Source organism: Glossina fuscipes, unplaced genomic scaffold (assembly GCF_014805625.2).
Source record: "Glossina fuscipes isolate IAEA_lab_2018 unplaced genomic scaffold, Yale_Gfus_2 1, whole genome shotgun sequence".
NCBI classification, from domain to species: Eukaryota; Metazoa; Arthropoda; class Insecta; order Diptera; family Glossinidae; genus Glossina; species Glossina fuscipes.
This window is the reverse complement of record NW_023998415.1, coordinates 8,001,811-8,020,627: the sequence shown is the minus strand read 5'-3', so window position 1 is coordinate 8,020,627 and position 18,817 is coordinate 8,001,811. Positions and strand designations below refer to the sequence as shown.

General features: G+C 31.3%; 1 protein-coding gene across 11 annotated transcripts in view; it reads left to right on the top strand.

Annotated features, from left to right (window-relative positions):
- Positions 1–14,232, top strand: part of LOC119632262 (serine/threonine-protein kinase mig-15) — a 69,797-nt gene extending 55,565 nt beyond the window's left edge. For 9 of the 11 annotated variants that reach the window (XM_038025082.1, XM_038025079.1, XM_038025078.1 and 6 more), the window contains 7 exons: positions 11,096–11,605; positions 11,682–11,837; positions 11,914–12,081; positions 12,147–12,296; positions 13,182–13,316; positions 13,785–13,859; positions 13,923–14,232. In XM_038025082.1, coding sequence (XP_037881010.1) covers positions 11,096–11,605; positions 11,682–11,837; positions 11,914–12,081; positions 12,147–12,296; positions 13,182–13,316; positions 13,785–13,859; positions 13,923–14,096 — 1,368 coding nt within the window. In that variant the 3' untranslated portion in view covers positions 14,097–14,232. The remainder of the gene's footprint in view (positions 1–11,095; positions 11,606–11,681; positions 11,838–11,913; positions 12,082–12,146; positions 12,297–13,181; positions 13,317–13,784; positions 13,860–13,922) is intronic. The other 2 variants (XM_038025086.1, XM_038025084.1) reach the window with 1 other exon arrangement.
- The last annotated feature ends 4,585 nt before the right edge of the window (positions 14,233–18,817 follow it).

The window sequence follows — 18,817 nt, the reverse complement described above, 5'->3', positions numbered from 1 at the left end:
AGACTATCAAATTTTTTATATAAATTTTTTATTAAGTAATTGTCTTTTAAGAAGAAGAAAAAGGTGGTGGGTATAAGGGATTCGGAGATAGCCGAATATAATTTTCTTTCTTGTTTTCATTAGTTTCCGTTTCTCAGTTAATTAAACTTACATATACAGTATTTTTTTTGTCAGCCAAAGTGTTTTGTTTTCGTCTTTCACATTTGCAGAATAATTGTTGCGACGTTTGCCCTCATATTCATCATAGGTACATTGTCATTCCATCCTTAGTTGATATTTGTAAAACAAAAGCAATTAGCGCTTAGAACACTTCGACAACGTCGGCCGTTTAAATTGAATTTTTTTCTACTAAAATACATAACAGAGAAGAGAAAATCAATTATGCGATAAATTGCTTTCTGATTTTTTGGCAAGTTGTTCTAATATTTCTTGACATAAAAAATTGTTCCTTACATAGAATTTATTATTATATAATTTTTTTAAACACAACACTGGAAGAATGTATGAATCGATTTTTTGCGCCCAGATTTAGGCGCAAGATGCCTTACAAAGCTTAATAAGCCATGTCTGCTGATTTGAATGTTTTCTAAAACGAGGTTTGAATTGGTACATTTTTAAGGCCGCAATTAACATAATACATTTTTGGATCGATTGAATGAATATTTAAAATGCCCTATGATGATCATTTTTTATCCTTTCTCTGTTTAAGGACTATTTGAATTTGAAGCATTGCTCGCATACTTGGAGATCGCTTAATGAAGTTAAGCACTCAAAAATGATTATATCGAAGGCTGACTTAATCGGGTAATTTTTTCTACAATCTTTCCTATATAATATTTTTGAAAGCCACTTGCGAGATCGACGGCACACCGAAATGTAATATGTGATAAAAATGTAGACCATATATTTCATGGGCCTGATTATCTTCATCTTACTCCATTTTCGTGATTTTTGCAATTCTCAAAACTGATATCTCAGTTTTATTATCGTACTGAACTTCTTCGTTTGAGGTAAGCGATGAATACCAGGAGTTCTCTCTGCTGAAATTAATCTCATCCCTAATTTGCTTAATATGCTTTATGTTGATCATGCTGATTCGGAATTGCATGGCGGTAGCTAGCATGCAATTAGTCTCGGAAATACGGTGACAACCAAAAGATAATCAAATAATTCCACTTGCTGGCTTATTCCCATTTCAATATTGCGAAACGTGTTGCCTACTTTTAAGAGTTGCCTTCGTATTAACATCTTAATATAATTTTTCTGGCAATAAAATTTCGCCATGTACTGCGAACGAAAACTTTATACTTATAGCAAAATCAAAATCAAAAATAAGACGTACATACATTGTGATCGAAATCTCACAAACGGTATAAACATTTCGTCTGCTTTGTGCAAAGCTTTCGATCTAAAAAAACGTTTGAGTTACTTACTGACTAGATATTCTTAACCGCTTTTCATTTAATTGAATTCAAATTGAAGCTAATTTAATCTGAACTATGATCCGCAATATTGACTAGAATCGACGATATATTTATTTATAACATGTATATTTCAATTACTCAGAGTATGCCCCCTGTGGGTGTAACACGACCACATTCAGAAAGGGAAAGTAATAGTGGACGGTTAGCTGATCTGTGTGCAACCAATCGATAAGTATTACGCCTCTGCCGGACGAGCCTAGTCACTTCAGCTACGACCAAGTATGCTCTACAACGCTGAGATTTGAACCCGCGCGAACTTACTTCTTACCTTTATGTATGAGTGCGGTTGTTCGTTGTCATAATAAACTCTAACTTTATGAGAAATTTCCCAAAGTTTTTGAAAAAATTATTGCAAAACTATTTAGGTTGATGTGAAAGAGATTTCTGCGGTTTCGGACATATCCGCAATTTCTGAAGCTGAAGTTATGCAAAAATTACAATTTCCTGCTCATACAAATATCCCAAAGTTAATCATCAAATATTCGAGTGAAATATCCTTGCAATCCATGAGACGTCTTTTCTCTTTTTACGACTAAATAGTGATTGATTTAAAAGCATTGAAAATTGATGTACAGGCGTCCCTCCTATAACACGATTAATTCGTACCGTACTATATCGAAACAAGGCATGCCGTGTAGTATCGAGGCCTTTTCTTGTGTTATATCGAAATCGTGTTAAACGAAACCTGGAAATAACATAAATAAAAGCAATGTGTACCGTGCTACATCAAAACCATGTGCAAAATTGCAAAATTTTATGATAACTGAAACTTTATTCCAAATACTGCGTAAATGAAAAAATAAGTTGACTTAAACTTTTTATTAAAAAAAAAAAAAAAAAAAAAAAAATTAAATTCAACATTATGACGAAATACAAAAGTTAAAAATACAACCGAAAATATATGCAAAAAATAATAATTCAAATAGTTCCCGAACATCATCAATGGTTATATTTGAAAATCCGTTCCCTTCTAAACTAGAAGCAGCCAGTATTGTTCTGCTAAATTCTGGTTGCTCTTTTCGCACAAAGTTTCCTCTTTGGACCATATGGGATGACAAAGGTTTCCAACACGCATGAAATGTAGTTTGATTTAATTCGTTGCAAGTCAAAGCTACAATTGTGAGTCAATCTACTCTTTCCAAGCTTGGGTAAGCGTGACATTTTTATCGTTTTCCAGTCTATTGCAAATTTCTCAATTCCAAAAACTTTATCAATTTCATTTACAAAGAACAAAACGCAAATCTGACACTTCTCAAAATGAAACAATGAGACATTTTTCACTAGCAATAAATTTGGGGCTTACCTTATTGAAGGCAATTCAACAATAAATGCAAATTTCTAATACATAAACGATTTTTTGAAATCGTGTTTTATTAAAACCATGTTACAATTCTCCTCAATTCATGTACCGTGTAATAGCGAGATCGTGGTTTACAAGTACCGTGTGTTATACGATGAACGCCTGCACTTTGCTTTGATTTGATTCGTATGCTTGGGGCGGCTATTACGCCTATTGACGCATGCACTTCGAAATCACCTTCAATGCAAAGGCGCTATAAGCGAAACATTTTCATTGATGTATATGTATACGCCGTCTATATACATGAAGTCTAAATCTCATTTCATAACTTTATCTCGTAGCGTTTATAATCTACAGCGATATTAAATATAGGGAATAAAATTTATAGAAATTCTTCGTAAAATTGTCAAAAACTTAAAATATTCATTTTAAGCGAAAGTTGAATTCCCCGCTTTTCACTCAAAGATTCAATATGGGCAAACAGAAATTAGCCACACCCTGGCCTCATACATAAGAAGATGACGACGTTCGTTCTGCACGGCGAAGAAGATTGAAATGCCTTTAAGCTGACCAACTTCGAGACGGACGGTTCATTGTGTTTGAACGTTTTTTATCTTTGTTAGAACACCATTCAAAGACCATAAACGTTGTCAATGACACGAGCTATTAGCAATGTTAGTCGTTTTGCAAGTACTTTCTTGCTTTGTTTTCGCACTGAAATTGGATTTATTGTGGACTCACTATTGAGTATTGAAATTTTTGTTCATCTTCTTTTTCACAGTTTATAAATATTTTATTACATGACATGTTTGTATAGCGACTTAGCGACTTTTACGCGTATATTCTTTTGTCAAATGCTCTCACTGATCGTCTACGAAAATTGAACCGACGGTCATGACGTAGCGAAAAATGGTGAAGCAATCATGTTTGGAAAAAATCACAGAATATGAAAATAACTACTCAGCGTCTCAGACAGAAATGGAGGAAAGTGAATTTTCCTTAATTTATTTGCTAACGGATCCATTAACTGTGTTCTTATTGTGCTTTCCCAAATTTATAAACGATTTAACAAATTAATTAATTAATTAATTAATCGGAAATGATTTCCTCCTGGCTATGTACCGAACAAGTTCGAAAAAGAAGCACAGGCAGGCCCCTGATTAAAAAAAATACTGTGTATGTCTTTTTCTTTTTTTTTTTTTTATGCTTTCTTTCGTCTATGAATTTTAATCCTTTTTTCTATATTTATGTACACGTAGTAGTAATTTTTAATTCGTCTCTTGTATGATGTCAATAAGTAAATAAATACATTAACAATTAACGGAAATTTATTAAAATTAAAAATCAACATACACTTGATATTTACATTAATTTTTGCGATGAATAATATATATATATATACAAATATAAATAAAATATTTTCTTGATCATTTAACTGTGTTTTGTCTTTCCGCGACGTTTTGTTCTCTCTGTGAGCTGATGGCCACTACGTTTAAGAATTTAACACTCAATGTAGGGAAAATTACCTAAAATAGTAAGTATTTTTTATATTCCTTAAAAAAAAAAATAAAAAAATAAAAAAAACCAAAAAAATTAAATGAAATAAATTAAAAATTAAATATTTCTTTAACGTTCAACATTCAAACTCAAACTCTCTCTCTCTCACATTATATTATTTGCCAGAGAAAAAATGTTTTGTGATTAAAGAAAGATCTAATTTGTAAATTGAAGAATATTTTAAATATTTATTTTTATCTAATACTTATAAATATGATTAAAAACAATGATTGTGCCTTAGTTATCATGTTATTCTATTGTCTTTCTATATATGTGTGCGCGGGTGAATAACATCCCAAATAATGTAATTTTTATCAGCTCTTACCCACCACTAAAATATGTGGATATACATACCTGTTTTAATGATCTGATATACTGTATATATATATATATATATATATATATCTATGTATGTATGTATATATATATATATATATATGTGTGCATATATATATTTACCATCAGTGTGAGCTTGGATAATTCCTATTACCCCTATGTCCCCTTGTTCGTCTGTCTTTCACCCTGTTTTAGTGATTGCCATAGCTTTTGACCTTTCGAAATTTGACAATTACGATTTTCATCAAATTCAACTGACAACGAGTCCATACCAGCCTGCAAAACCGAAAAAATTTGAAAACGCAATCATGCATTGTCACTCAATTCGCATACAAGCAAAAGTTCTGGAATGGAACAAACAACGCATTCTGTGGAATGATTTAAAAATTTTGATGTAAAATTGCTTCCGATTACCTACCTGCCTTGACAGGACCGCAATTGATAAGAAAATATCGTTTCTCATTCAGTGTTAAAAGATTCTCTTTCTTTCAAATACCATAGACAAGCAGTTATTCAAATTTCCTAACGACTGTCGTTTACATTCTGAACGTAATTTTTTTCAAAATATTTGCTTGGATATGCTCACTCATTTGCGTTTTTGTAAATTATCCATAAAATAGAAAATATTAAGCATTCATATATATATAATTTTTAAATTATATAACCTAAGGTGTACATACTATACATATAGCAACTCATTTATAATTTGCTGTTCCTTAACCATATATATATATATCCTGTATATAGAAATGATCTTCTTTATTACTATTGAATCCGCTTTCCGCTATTATTCCCTAAAAAAGTTTATTCAAAAAAAGAAAAATACCTGAACGAGAAGCATAGACGCATTGCTACTTACCTGTTAGCCAAGATAAACGGACAGCTAAATATCCGACATGGTTTCGCCTAACACAATTTTCACCTCATTTTTCATGCAAGCTCTTATACGGTACGAAATCCAAAAAATGATAGAATCAAAGTCCCAAATGACTACATTTAAGTTGTGTGTCAATTTATTGTTTTTGTTCGATTTTTATCATAAAATATAATACTAAAATAGATCTTGTTGACGTATATGGATTTTTGTTTCCTAAGAAGAGGGGGCACGCCGTTCAAAATACGATCCCCATCCCAAACAATGCTTTGTTTATCTACTGAAAACGAATAGTTTCGAATTCATGGCAATGTAACAATTGAAATCGCTTTCGGTATATATATATATATATATATATATATATACTAAGATGACTAAAGTGAAGCACTGTTTAGAGATTTTTAAATTCACTCTAAACTCAGCTATAAATTGTAAACGCAAACGGACCAAGTTACATCCGGTTTGGGCCCTATCCTGGTCAAAGTCATGTGCCAATAGCCTGTTCTCAAAATACAATTTGCCTAAACATTTTCGCGGTAAATCTTCAAATGCATCATAAAGCATCAATGAAAATATTTAAGGATTCTTCAACCTTAGCAGATCGATTATATCAATTTGCTAGAAGAAAAGATACTATATTCAACTTTAACGCTACTAACAACTGACTTTATTCAATTTGCGGTCAAATGAGTTCCAATCAATTAAATCTTAAAAATATATACTTTTCATAAAATCTTTTCTGCGGTCAAATTATTTCTGCAGCTTATTATTATTTGTTGATTTTCTTGAAGGAGAGTAGTAAAAAAGACGAAGAAGAAAAGTTCTTTTAAATCGCTTATTAAAGAAATGGAAAATGGGGAATGCCATCAATCTATTCCCCGTTTCGCATTTTAAAGTTTTATTACTCTCAAAACGATATCTGAATAGTTGTGAAAGAGCAATTTTGGGATTTTGATTTTTGAACACAAATTGTATTAAATACATACATAAATGATGCATCGTATATATGGGCACTGAAGTATGGATGAGGATGTGAACTAAATGCACTGCTTCTTCTTTTCATTAAAAACATAAAAAACTTTCGGAATTACGGTCGATTGAGATATTTTCAAAAACAGTGGCAGAGCGTTCAAGTCGATTCGTCTTTAAATAATTTTGATTCGATTTGTTGTGGCACACGGTTTCTATTCAAAATGGCGAATAACTTTTTTGTTCGACATGTTTTTTTTTTTTTAAAACGAAAGACTGCGTTAATCGAATACTATCCCAACAGGGCTTTACAATATTTGTAAGCTGGCGACTGCTACGTTTGTCAACACGACAAATATGCAAATGAAGAGAACAGTGCACGCTTTCGACGACCACCATTGCCATATGGATATGAAATTTTAAAAATTTTCACACATATGCGTTCATATTCTGTAATTGGATTTTTCAATATTTCAGTCTTAGCTTAGGGAGGGCCATAAATCGAATTTAGAAATGGACGTGATGAACTCCCAGTAATTGAAAAGAAGTTGAAAATTGTAATCCCTGGCCTTGTAAACGACCTGCAATCAATATCTTATATCCATTTCAAAGTATCTTATGTCCAATGGATCAGAGTGAATGAAGGCATTTGAACGTATGCTCGAAGGTAAATATAAAGATTGATTGACCAAAGAACAAGTTAGGAGAATCCAAAGATTCGATCCAATCTAAATATATAGTTATAGTGTCTTTTACTTTCTCATTTTCATACCCTTGTCAGAAGCATTGAGCGCATAAATCCTTTTTTGTAACGCGCAGATAAGCAATATTCGCTCAAATCACTCAAATTTATTTAGCAACTTCGCTTTAGTCCCCGGACTGGCTTTGTTCTCTGTTTGGCCATATTTTGTTATAATTTTTTTATTACATACACCCAATTCTTTTTTTACACGGTAGATATGTTCCTTAAAAAACCGTGCAAAAAAATCGTCTACAGATATGCATTCAAGCTACGGTGAGCTTTGGCATACGCTCTGCAACTTTAAAAAATCGTGTACCGTGAAAAAAACTCTAAATATTTTCTCAAAAAATCGTGCAAAAAAAGTGACAACAAATCCATAATATATTAATATGAAACAAAAGCAATTCACTTTTATTACAAAAGAAAAAAAAAAAAATCAAATAAGTGCATAGTGAAAATTGATACAAAAAATTGAAATTGAAATTAGAAATAAAAAAATCAGTTTCACAACTATTCGTCGCTACTTGGTAACAAACAAAAATGTACGTTTATTACTTTAAAGAAAATAATTTATTGCTTTCTACGGACTGAGCGGCCTAACCCGAAACAAACAGTGAATAACCAAATGCTGTATTCAAGATGAAGTACAACGAGATAAAGAAAAAGTGATCATAAAGTTTGGATATTCCTCGTAGTAGGCCAGGCCACTAACAAAGTTAAAATTTAAGTTAAAAAAAAATTTTTTTTTTTTGGGATTCATGCTACAACAAAAAAACTTCGTGTGAAAAAGTGTATTTATTCTTATCGGTGAACCGTTTTATTTCGAAATCGGTTAATAGCGGCCGTGTAAAAAAAGCGTTTTGTGTATTTAATTTACAATCTATTCAACACAATAATGTCAACGGGAAACTGACATGTAGAGATATCGCCCCCAAAGGGGACAGTAAAACACATACATTTGAAGAATTCATTAAAATAATTTAGGAAAAGGATTAAATAAATTCCGAAATGTGATGCCGATTCAGTATATGTGATGCCCTTTCAATCTCTTGTGGGATTCATGTAAAAGAAATATTACCGTTTGTTCAATTTTTGATCACAAAATTACCTGTCTATGTCTAAAAATGATTAATATAGACTTAAATAATGTTCAAAATTGGGCTGAAGCGATCGTCAGGTTTATCCACAATTAGCTAAAATTTGTAAATTAAAAATTTGCAATACTCTTTGCAGTACTATCGTACTATCCCGGCCCAACAGCAGGTATGTTATGTTGAATAATAGTTTGGGAAAAAAGTACTGAGAGATTCTCTTTCATCTTTTATTGAATCGTTCTTTTAATCAAACTGAATTGTAATGAAATATGTAAAGACAGCTATTTTTATGTATGACCTTCAGCCATATTTCGAAAAGCTTGGCCAAATAACGTTCGCAGTCCACCTTTGAAACCAGTTTTAGACCATCATGGGCCTTTTCCACAGAATGTAACAAATGATCGTGGCACGGAGACAGGACAAGCATAAAAGCTTTTCAGTCAAATTCAATCAAGACGTACGCGAAATATTTCGCTCGAGTGTTTCCAAAAGACATTCTGGTTTTATAAAACGAACAGAACAATATGTGTTTATTGTCGATATAAAAAAAAAAGGAAGAAAGAAACTGTTATTTATTTGCTTATACGAACAGTATTGTAATCTTTGATCATGTACAGGCAATTCTAGTGAAGTAGTTACTATTGTAAAAATGTTTGCGTGTTGGTGGAAGAGAGCGCGTTAGAAAGGCTTTCAAAATGATAAACACGATGACATTGGTTAAGTTTGTTGGATAAATTTCCGCATGATCGGCAAAAATGTTGTCTACTTCGGGTACATAATTTCTAGTTTCATTACTGGACAAAGATTGTGGATTAAAAATGAAAGCGAGATTTTTGTTTATTTAAAAAGTTAAATACTCTTCATTTTTCCGATATAGGACGATTCAACTCATGAATGTACAATTTCAATATTTCCTATGAAATTGGTTATAATATCACGGTTTTATTGCACCTTTTGATTCTATCTTATTTGTCCATGTCGTATGTGGAAGACTCCGCCCTTTCCTTACTTTCTTTTCATTCCTTTTCATTTTGATCTCTTTCTTGAACGCTTGCCGCAGTCTGGCTAATTTCTAGTAATAGACATTAGAATCAGCCATTTCGACGAACTCTAAAATTCTTCCCATACTAAAATAACAGCCAGAAATGATTTGCCTCGAATAGTTAGTTGTTCGATCTTGTTGCAGTTCAGTAATGGATATCGCATCGACAACGTGTGAGGCACCTAAGCAGCATTGAGCTTTTTTGGGTGGATCTTATGGAACAATCTTTTTCCTAGGCCTTTGGTATGATTACGAGATGATTTATTGATTGACTTCGTTGATTGTTCGATCAGAGCGAGGCCCATCTTTGATATCGAAATTTTCGGAATGCAAACCGAACAAACCTTTAACATGTCGTCGCTTTCAATGAAGTCTCGTGACCTCAAACGTCATAAGTTTTGTATTTGGCTTGTCCTACGCTCTTGCCTCTTTTAATCTATCTGTATGAAGTAAATTGTTTAGCATTGTCTTATATATGACCCTCTAACCGCAAAAATGTCTCGTGTGTTTTTCCAGCAAACCGATGGATTGTTTCTCTGGTATGTCATGCTAAATGGGATGGATGCCATTGAATATGTTAGGTTGGAAGAATATCTTCTACGGAACGGCATATTTATGTTAAAATGATGCTATAGGATGCCAAAACGCTTCTTCCATTTATTATTGATAGAGTACTTGTTCTGACTTGTTCTAAACAAGCTCATGTTAAGTATCACCAAATCGAGCTCTAAACGAATGTAATTATTTTCTTGTCTTAAGACATTAAAGACAACTTTTCTTTTTCTTTCTTTGCAACTTTTTGAGTAAAGATACGCATACTTATGCATATTTTGATTTGCAATACGGAAACTAGATGAAATTGACTATGAGTATTGTACACTAAAATTTTAATTAAGATCGACTGAGAACTTTGCCTTCTTCTGCTTCCAGATAGATCCCCTTTTTCTACTGGGGAAAAATGCATTTGTATATATCCATAACTACTACATATACAACACAATATCCATTTATGTTTACATGCAAATGTCATATACCAACTATATGTATGTTAATATTCAACGTTCAATTAAATCGATTTAATTATATTACATTAGCAAGAAAAACATTTAAATATAAGAAGGAGAATAAATAAATTTAATAAGTAATAACTTTCTATGCTTCATGGCGTCTGGGAAAGACTAATCACATTATGTAAAAAATAATAATATAACAATTATTGAAACAAATATTGATTTCACGAATTCGAACATTTTTTTTTTGAATAGTGAAACCATTATTTATTCTAAACTAAAAAAAAAAAAAAAAAAAAAAAAAACGCATTTGCAATCAAGATACAAGTAGTTTCCTTTTTCTATACACGAAGACATTGGTTATGGCATGCTGTTCTCCACTTACATTCCCATACATACGTATTTTATTCTTAAAACGAGCTTAGATTACATTACAACTTAAAATTCTTTTTTATATTCGTATGTTTACAATATATACAACATATGAGTTGTAACCTAGATATAAGGCAATCAATATCGTGTACCTATGATTTAAAAAGTTTCCTTTTTTTTTTTGGTTGGTTTTCAATTCTACTTAAAATTAAGAAAAAAAAAAGAAGAAGAAGAAAAAAAAAACTATTGTTTCTCTCTCTCTTTTTCTTATTCTCTTCCTTCTCGATCAACTGCTCTTTCAATAATTGCTGTTAGTATCAAGCGGCCATCAACTCATCCGTGAATTCGACACCGTCAAAATTGCTTATTAGCGGCGGTAGCGGAAGCGGTGGGTCTAGTAATTCCCCGCAATCGACAATATCGTTGACAAATTCTTCGTCTTCGCGTCAAAATAGTCCTAAGAATTCAATTAGTAAAACTCGCTCTTCCAGCAGCATTACTAATCTATTACATAAATCTGCTTCTTCCTCCTCTGCAACGTCCATATCCACATTGCCTGTGTCACCGTATGCGCTTCAACAGAAACAACGTAGCTTTTTGACATTTGGTTTCGGTGCTGGTGGCTCGGGTCCATCGCGACGCGAGTCACATGTTAATGTCAATGTAACGCCTACATCGCATGAGGCTTCTAGCGATACACCGGAAATACGGAAATACAAGAAACGTTTCAATTCGGAAATTCTATGTGCCGCGCTCTGGGGAGTAAATTTATTGATTGGTACCGAAAACGGTCTTATGCTATTGGATCGTTCTGGTCAGGGAAAGGTAAACTTCATTGTTGCACTTTGGTGTTTGTTTGTAAAAAACCTTCACTACATTTTGCTATATTTGCTATTGATAGGTTTACCAACTAATATCGCGACGTCGATTCCAGCAAATGGAAGTTTTAGAAGGCCAAAATATATTGGTTACTATATCGGGCAAAAAGAATCGTGTACGAGTATACTATCTATCATGGTTGAAATCGAAAATTTTACGCACCGATGGCTTATCAGATGTAGGTTAAGTTTTCAAAAACTCATATCTAGGTTCTAACAACATCTTTAAATGAGAATTTTAATAATCGTGTTTAGCAAGTGGAACGACGTAATGGTTGGATTAATGTCGGTGATTTACAAGGTGCTGTACATTTCAAAATTGTGAAATACGAAAGGATTAAGTTCCTAGTGATTGCATTAAAAGACTCGATCGAAATTTATGCCTGGGCCCCAAAACCGTATCATAAGTTTATGGCATTTAAGGTAAACATGAAATTCATCAAGAGTACACACAAACAATAACAACAACAAAATTGTTTCATATTTAGAATTTTGGCGAATTAGAGCATCGTCCCTTGTTAGTTGATCTTACTATTGAAGATCAATCCAGACTAAAGGTAATTTATGGCTCCGCCGAAGGTTTTCACGCCGTCGATTTAGACTCCGCTGAAGTTTATGATATCTATCTTCCTAAGCATGTAAGTACAACGACATTTTCATCCTCAAAGCACTTCGCATGAGCGCTTGCGTTAAGGGGTCATAACTCGATAATTGCATTATCTTAAATTTTATTATATTCGCTAATATGAAAGCACAATGATCAGATTTCATCTTGAATCATAGTTTTGTGCGCGAAACGAGATTGCGGTCTTTTAAAAATTTTTATATATATTGCTTCTTACATGTATGTGTGTAGTTTATAATATTATTATTGTTATTTAAAATTTTAATATAGCGTCTATATGTCCTCTTGAGCAATATGTTTGAGCGATATGTCATTATATCCTACACCACCTGTTAAGATACACGATGTTTCGATGCTCGTATGAAACACGCAAAATCATTTAAGATAAATCCATCTGTTATTACACTAACCCATTCAGGATTATATTCTGCTTATCCGATGTCTATCGATATCGCAATTTCCCGATATTTAATGAGTGCAGACAAATCTGTTAAGAATGAGTAAGATTGAACATTTTCTACGGCGTTTCTTCCCCCATTACGTATAGCTTCATATTCTTCATGTTCCATCTTTAATGGTTTTCAAGCTAGCGTTTACATAACTAAACGGTATAATTTTTAATATATCTGATTATTTAACACGTTGACTTGCTGAGCCAAATTGAGACTGTGTTAGTCTTTTTGTCGAATTCGCTTCCATATAAGCGAATGTTTTAACTATAGCAAATATGGATCAAATCAATCCACGTAACTTTTTGTAAAAGTCATTCTTATAGGGCTAAAAATTTTATTTGAAATATGGCAGACAATGGTGGTGTAGGATGGATGTTTAAGAGTCGGCCTTGCACGGCTATAATATTTTAACTTATTGCTTTCTTTCTTTCATTTTATGTACTTAGACTCAGGGTGCAATAATTCCGCATTGCATCGTTGCTCTTCCGAATTCAAATGGAATGCAGTTGCTGCTTTGTTACGACAATGAGGGTGTATACGTGAATACAGTCGGCCGAGTCTCCAAAAATATTGTATTACAGGTAAACGAGTTAGAAATATAAGAATCATCGCTCACCTGCAATCCCCAAACGTACGCATCGATTATTTAATGCTTACCTTTAGATTTGCCTACTGATCAGAAAAGCAGAAATCATTACACACTTTTGTACATCATCTTAATAGAATAGGAAGGAAAGTTCATTTTTAATAGTCATCCGCTTAGCGCAAGGGCGCAAGGGCGCAAGAGACCCTTAGTTAAGTAAATGTTGTCTAACGGTAGAAAATATATCGAAAATGAAAGACTTAAACTTATGATAACCACATTTTTAAATATTCGTCTAAAGTCTAATCGTTGCCGCTATCAAATGTGAGATCTGGAGAGAGGGATTAGGGACATTCCCCTACGTATCGCTTCGTCTCGTTTAATAGTCTTTTGCTTTTGTAATTTCTGTGTAGATATCTATAGCTTTTTTTGTTTCTTGTTTTTTTTTTTTTTTTTTCGTTTTTAGTGGGGCGAAATGCCTACATCTGTGGCATATATTGGTACTGGACAAATCATGGGCTGGGGCAATAAAGCAATTGAGGTAAGTTAACAATAATTTGTGTATTTTCTCTCTTGTAAAAGCCTCTTTTTACGCATAATAAAGATACGATCCGTGGAGACAGGCCATTTAGATGGCGTGTTTATGCATAAGAAAGCCCAACGTTTGAAATTCCTTTGCGAACGCAACGACAAAGTATTCTTCAGTAGTGCCAAAGGTGCTTCATCGTGTCAAATCTACTTCATGACTCTGAACAAACCGGGTATGGCCAACTGGTAACAAATATGGTCCATAGATCAAACTATGAAGAAGCCGCAATAACAGTAACCCAACTAAGCAGTAATTAATTTTTTTTAAACTTTCATTCTCTACATAATCTGCAAGTTTTTAAAAATAAGTAAGAAAAATTACTGCTTAAATTTTTATAATAAGAAAGTTTTTATAATTTTTTTTTTTTTTTTTTTTTTTTTTTATGAGAAAAAATAGAAGAGTTTGAAAGTGAAATGGAATGCACATATACACACATATATAGACATATAAAAAAGAATATGAAATCATAAAAATGATTATATGAAGTAGAAAAGATGGAAAAACTAACAAGAGACGTATAAGTAAACATATTATTTTAAATCGATTATAATAATTAAAGAAAAAATTGAATTAACAAAACGGATCGCTTAGATATTAAGATTCAGGTAAACAAGAGTAAAATATAAAAAAAAAAAAATATATATATAAATAAATAAATAAATAAAACCATTCATATGACATAATAAAATGGAAATATAATAGAGATAAAATTATATACAAAAACAATCGTAATTCTCTGCAAAGGGAAAATAGTGTGAAAAATGGTTATTAAAAAATTAATTAAAACGAAACCTTAACAAGTAGATTCTGAAAACCACTTGTGTAATAGTTTATGAAAGTTAAGTGGATTTCTCGAACGTCGTCAAGAGGAAAAGTATTAAATTAAAAAAGAAATTATTAGTAAAAAAGAAAAAAAAAAATTCGTAATTAAAGCAACAACAACTGACTCACCTAAGAAAAAATCACAATAAGCAAAAAAAAAAAAAAATCATGTTTATATATACCTATATGCCTATTTTCGAAATCTATTCGCAATAAGAAGCACTTCGAACCAAATCAACAAAAAAACATTAAGAGTTTTAATAACAAAAACTTCTGTAATATAAATAAGAAATATAAAAAAAACAAAAAAAAAAAAAACGAGAAAAAAAACACAAAAACAAAAACTTAAAATAATCCCTTTTCAGTCTTGCTTTCACCGCGAACATTTACTCTGTTTTCTTTTCCTCATCTTCTCATTTATATTAAAGAAATTTTTCTGAAGAAAACTTCAGATTAACACGTAAATGAGTAATCTGGTGTGTTCTATGGGTATTTAATCTATCTGCTCAGCAAGCAAAACTTATTATATATATATGGACCTATGTGTATGTGCATATTCATGTTTGTATGGTGTCCGTAGTTTTTAATTCGCAAATCTATTGTTATGCTATAATGAGCTTATACTCTAATACATCAGATTTTCTTCCTTTTTTTTTTTCTTATTTTTTTTTTTTTTCTTAATTATTTAAGGAAATTGTGTAGCATTTAACAATTAATATGGTTTTTATGAATAGTGAAACACGCTTCTCCGAGGATATTTCTAATAAGGGGTTTTTAGTGTTACACGCTTAAAAATAATTCCTTCGTTTCGCTTAAGGTCAATTAACATATTTTTTTAAACAATAATACGCGATGTAGGACACGGACTATAAACACTCTTATTGTCGTCAATACGTTAATATAAAGTTTAAATTTGAAAATGTCAAAGCAAAAAAATTATTTCTCAGAAAATTTTAAAGTTTGCATTAGTAGTAAGCACGAGAGCTCTTATCGCTTTTACTTTGCCCCTTTCTTTTTTTTACCCGTTTTTTACTTTTAAGCAACTATATAGAAATATTACATATACGTGATGCGTATACTCATTTCAAACGAGCTTTTTTCCCTTACCGCATTTCAATTAGAAACTCGTATATTTCTATGCCGGAACGAAATGAGCAATGAGTAGAAAGAATTTATAAAATCGTCTCCTATTACGGCAGCTATGATTGCATGCTGTCGCCTACTGGACTTACAATATGAAATTGCAATATACGGATGCGGGTACTCTGCATTAAAAAAATATTATTAAAAAATTTGTGAAACAAAATTCATTCAACTTAATATTTGAAAATATCTTTTCTTTTATAATATTGTCCATGCGCCGGGAAAATCATTTAACAGTACTTACGTACACTTACTACGACTTTGAAAATTGTGAGAACTAAAAACTACAGCATATATGCAAATATATGCAAATTCCTTGAAATGTTTTTAAAAATGAAATTGCCTTTTTATACATTCTGAAGAACCCCCCTCGCCGTAGTAGAGAAAAACATTTTTTCTTAAAATTTTTTCTTTTAATTACTAAAAATTCTTGCTGAATCGCAGCAAATTTTGCATACATACATTTCGAGCTTTCGATGTTTTGAAAAACATTTCAATTGATTTTTGGTTTTCTTTTTTAAGTTTTCACCAAAACTGCATTATAAAATGCAATTACTTTTGATAGATGAAAAATGGACGTAGCAGGGTGTTAGCGTTTTTCTTTTTAAAAGATTAATAAATTATAGCCATTTAAAAAATTTTGAAATTCGAACGCATACAAATGCTGGCTAACTGTTATCGGCTATGAACTTCTGAATTTTATTTGTTAAAAAGACTCTCGTGTCGCTTTTATAAAATCTGCTGAGAGTTTCAAACGGTTTTAGTATTCTTTTTATGTGTTTAAGATAAATCGAAAATCATCTGTCTCTCTCTTTTACTGCTAAATAAATAAAGTTGAACTTTAATTTTTATACATTTTTTTTACAAACTTTATACATTTTTTCTTCTTTATATATTTTTTTCTCTTATAGCATTTACATATATTTACAATTTAAAGTACTTTATAATCCTCTATATATCTGTGTGTGTATATATATGTATATATATACATATATCTATATATATATATATATATATATATATATATATGTAAACATTAAAAATTTTTGTATCCGCTTTTTAAATAGAAATTATTTTAAAAATATATTGAGAAATAAATAAATTTATATCATATTTACCTAAACAAAAATATTAACTACTTTATTTTAATTTTTTATTTTTTAATGAAACTAATGTTAAAAATTTTGCAATATGAAAAACAAAGCATAGAAACGCAATTTGTAAAAATTTAATTAATAAATATTTATCAACAACAATAGCTACAATAAAAAAGATTTATATCATCTTAACGATTTTAAGGATACCACTCTTCAAAGGTAGAAAAAATTCTAGAAATATTCGCAAATATTTTTCAAATATAATTTAAAACATAGTTTTATATATATATATATATATATATATATATATATATGATCCACCACTCCGCTCTATATACACAAATAAACAGAGAATTTAGATTACACACATCCCAATTTATACAACGTTATTAAATACAATTTAGGGTAACAAAGCATACGCAGCAGTAGGTATAAAAAAAGTTAAAAAAAAAAAAAAAATACACACGTCAACCACAACCACAGAAAGAAAAATTATTATTATAAAGAGCAACAACAAAAGCGAAAATGAAATGATTTAAAGAAAAATTTATTGAAATAAACTTCAACGTAAATATTTAATACTAAAGAAATAAAATTTATATACGTATATAACAATGGTAGACAGCAATCGTTTTAAATTTATTAACCCATTAAGGTAAAGTAGAAAGGAAGACAAATAAAACAAAAAAGGCAGCGGCGAGAAATAGAGGAAGAAGTGACTTTTTGTTCGATCGCGCCAAACCGTTGTAAGATACTCTGACTAATTAAAGTGATTCCAGTTATTTAGAGACGAGTGATTTGCAAAAACGAAATCAATTTATAAGGCCTTATATGTTACTCTAATTTTTTTAGTGAAAATTTTTTTGTATTTGATCCTTTTGTCATTAAAGGATAAATAGCCCCATAACTAAAATTGTTTTTTTTTTTTTTTTTTGCAGTTAATTGCCGAAGAAGAAATTAGTATATGACACACATATAATATGGATTAAATTTGCATCGGTACACTTCCGGAGAATCAAATTTGGCCTTTGTAAGCTTTGTAGTTACAAAATAAACAAAGTCTTTATTTTGCCGTCCAATCCTTAAGAAAATCGATGGTGTTTTCATAATCTTCTATCATAGTAAACACAAAAAAAATGTAAATTCTTTGCAGAAGTAGGTTGCGGAGAGAGTAAATTTGCTCGATATTTTTACGCGAAACTTCCAGTTGTCGATAATCTACATGAGAGTTCTTTCGATCATAAAATTGCTCATAAGCAATATATTCAAAGGAAAAATAAATTATTATTGCACATATTCGATGAAATTAATATGTATGTGTGTCGAAAGACTACGGAGCACGAATCTCAAAATGCATTATATAGCAGTTTTCGCGTTTGGCCTTAAATGTGCTCCGTAATAGTTCGCAAGGAAAAGAAAGCACGGAACAAATTTTGAAAAAACTTGTTATTAAAATAAACATATCAGTTGGCCGCCCTGTCATCCGGTGCCGGTATATTTTCTCTTTTATTCGATCTTTAGCGAAATTTCACCCACTAAACTCAAAAAATCGTTTTCTACGGTATGCTAGAAGCTAACACGGCTCAAACGTAGAAAAAAAAGGGCAACACAATTGTAAAATAGAGGGAATAACGATGGACCGCCGTTTAAGTTGTTAAGTTGGGCTTTTAACCATTTATTTATTATAAGCGACTCTGTGCTTTGCCTTTCAATAGCGATCATACAAATTATGGCGGTCTACTTTTAGGCTAAATTGTAAAATTAAATAGGTTTAGTTCGCGTATTTTCGAAAACATCTAAAGGAGATGAATGAGATAATACAAAGCCGCCTGTTTTTCACAAGAGAAA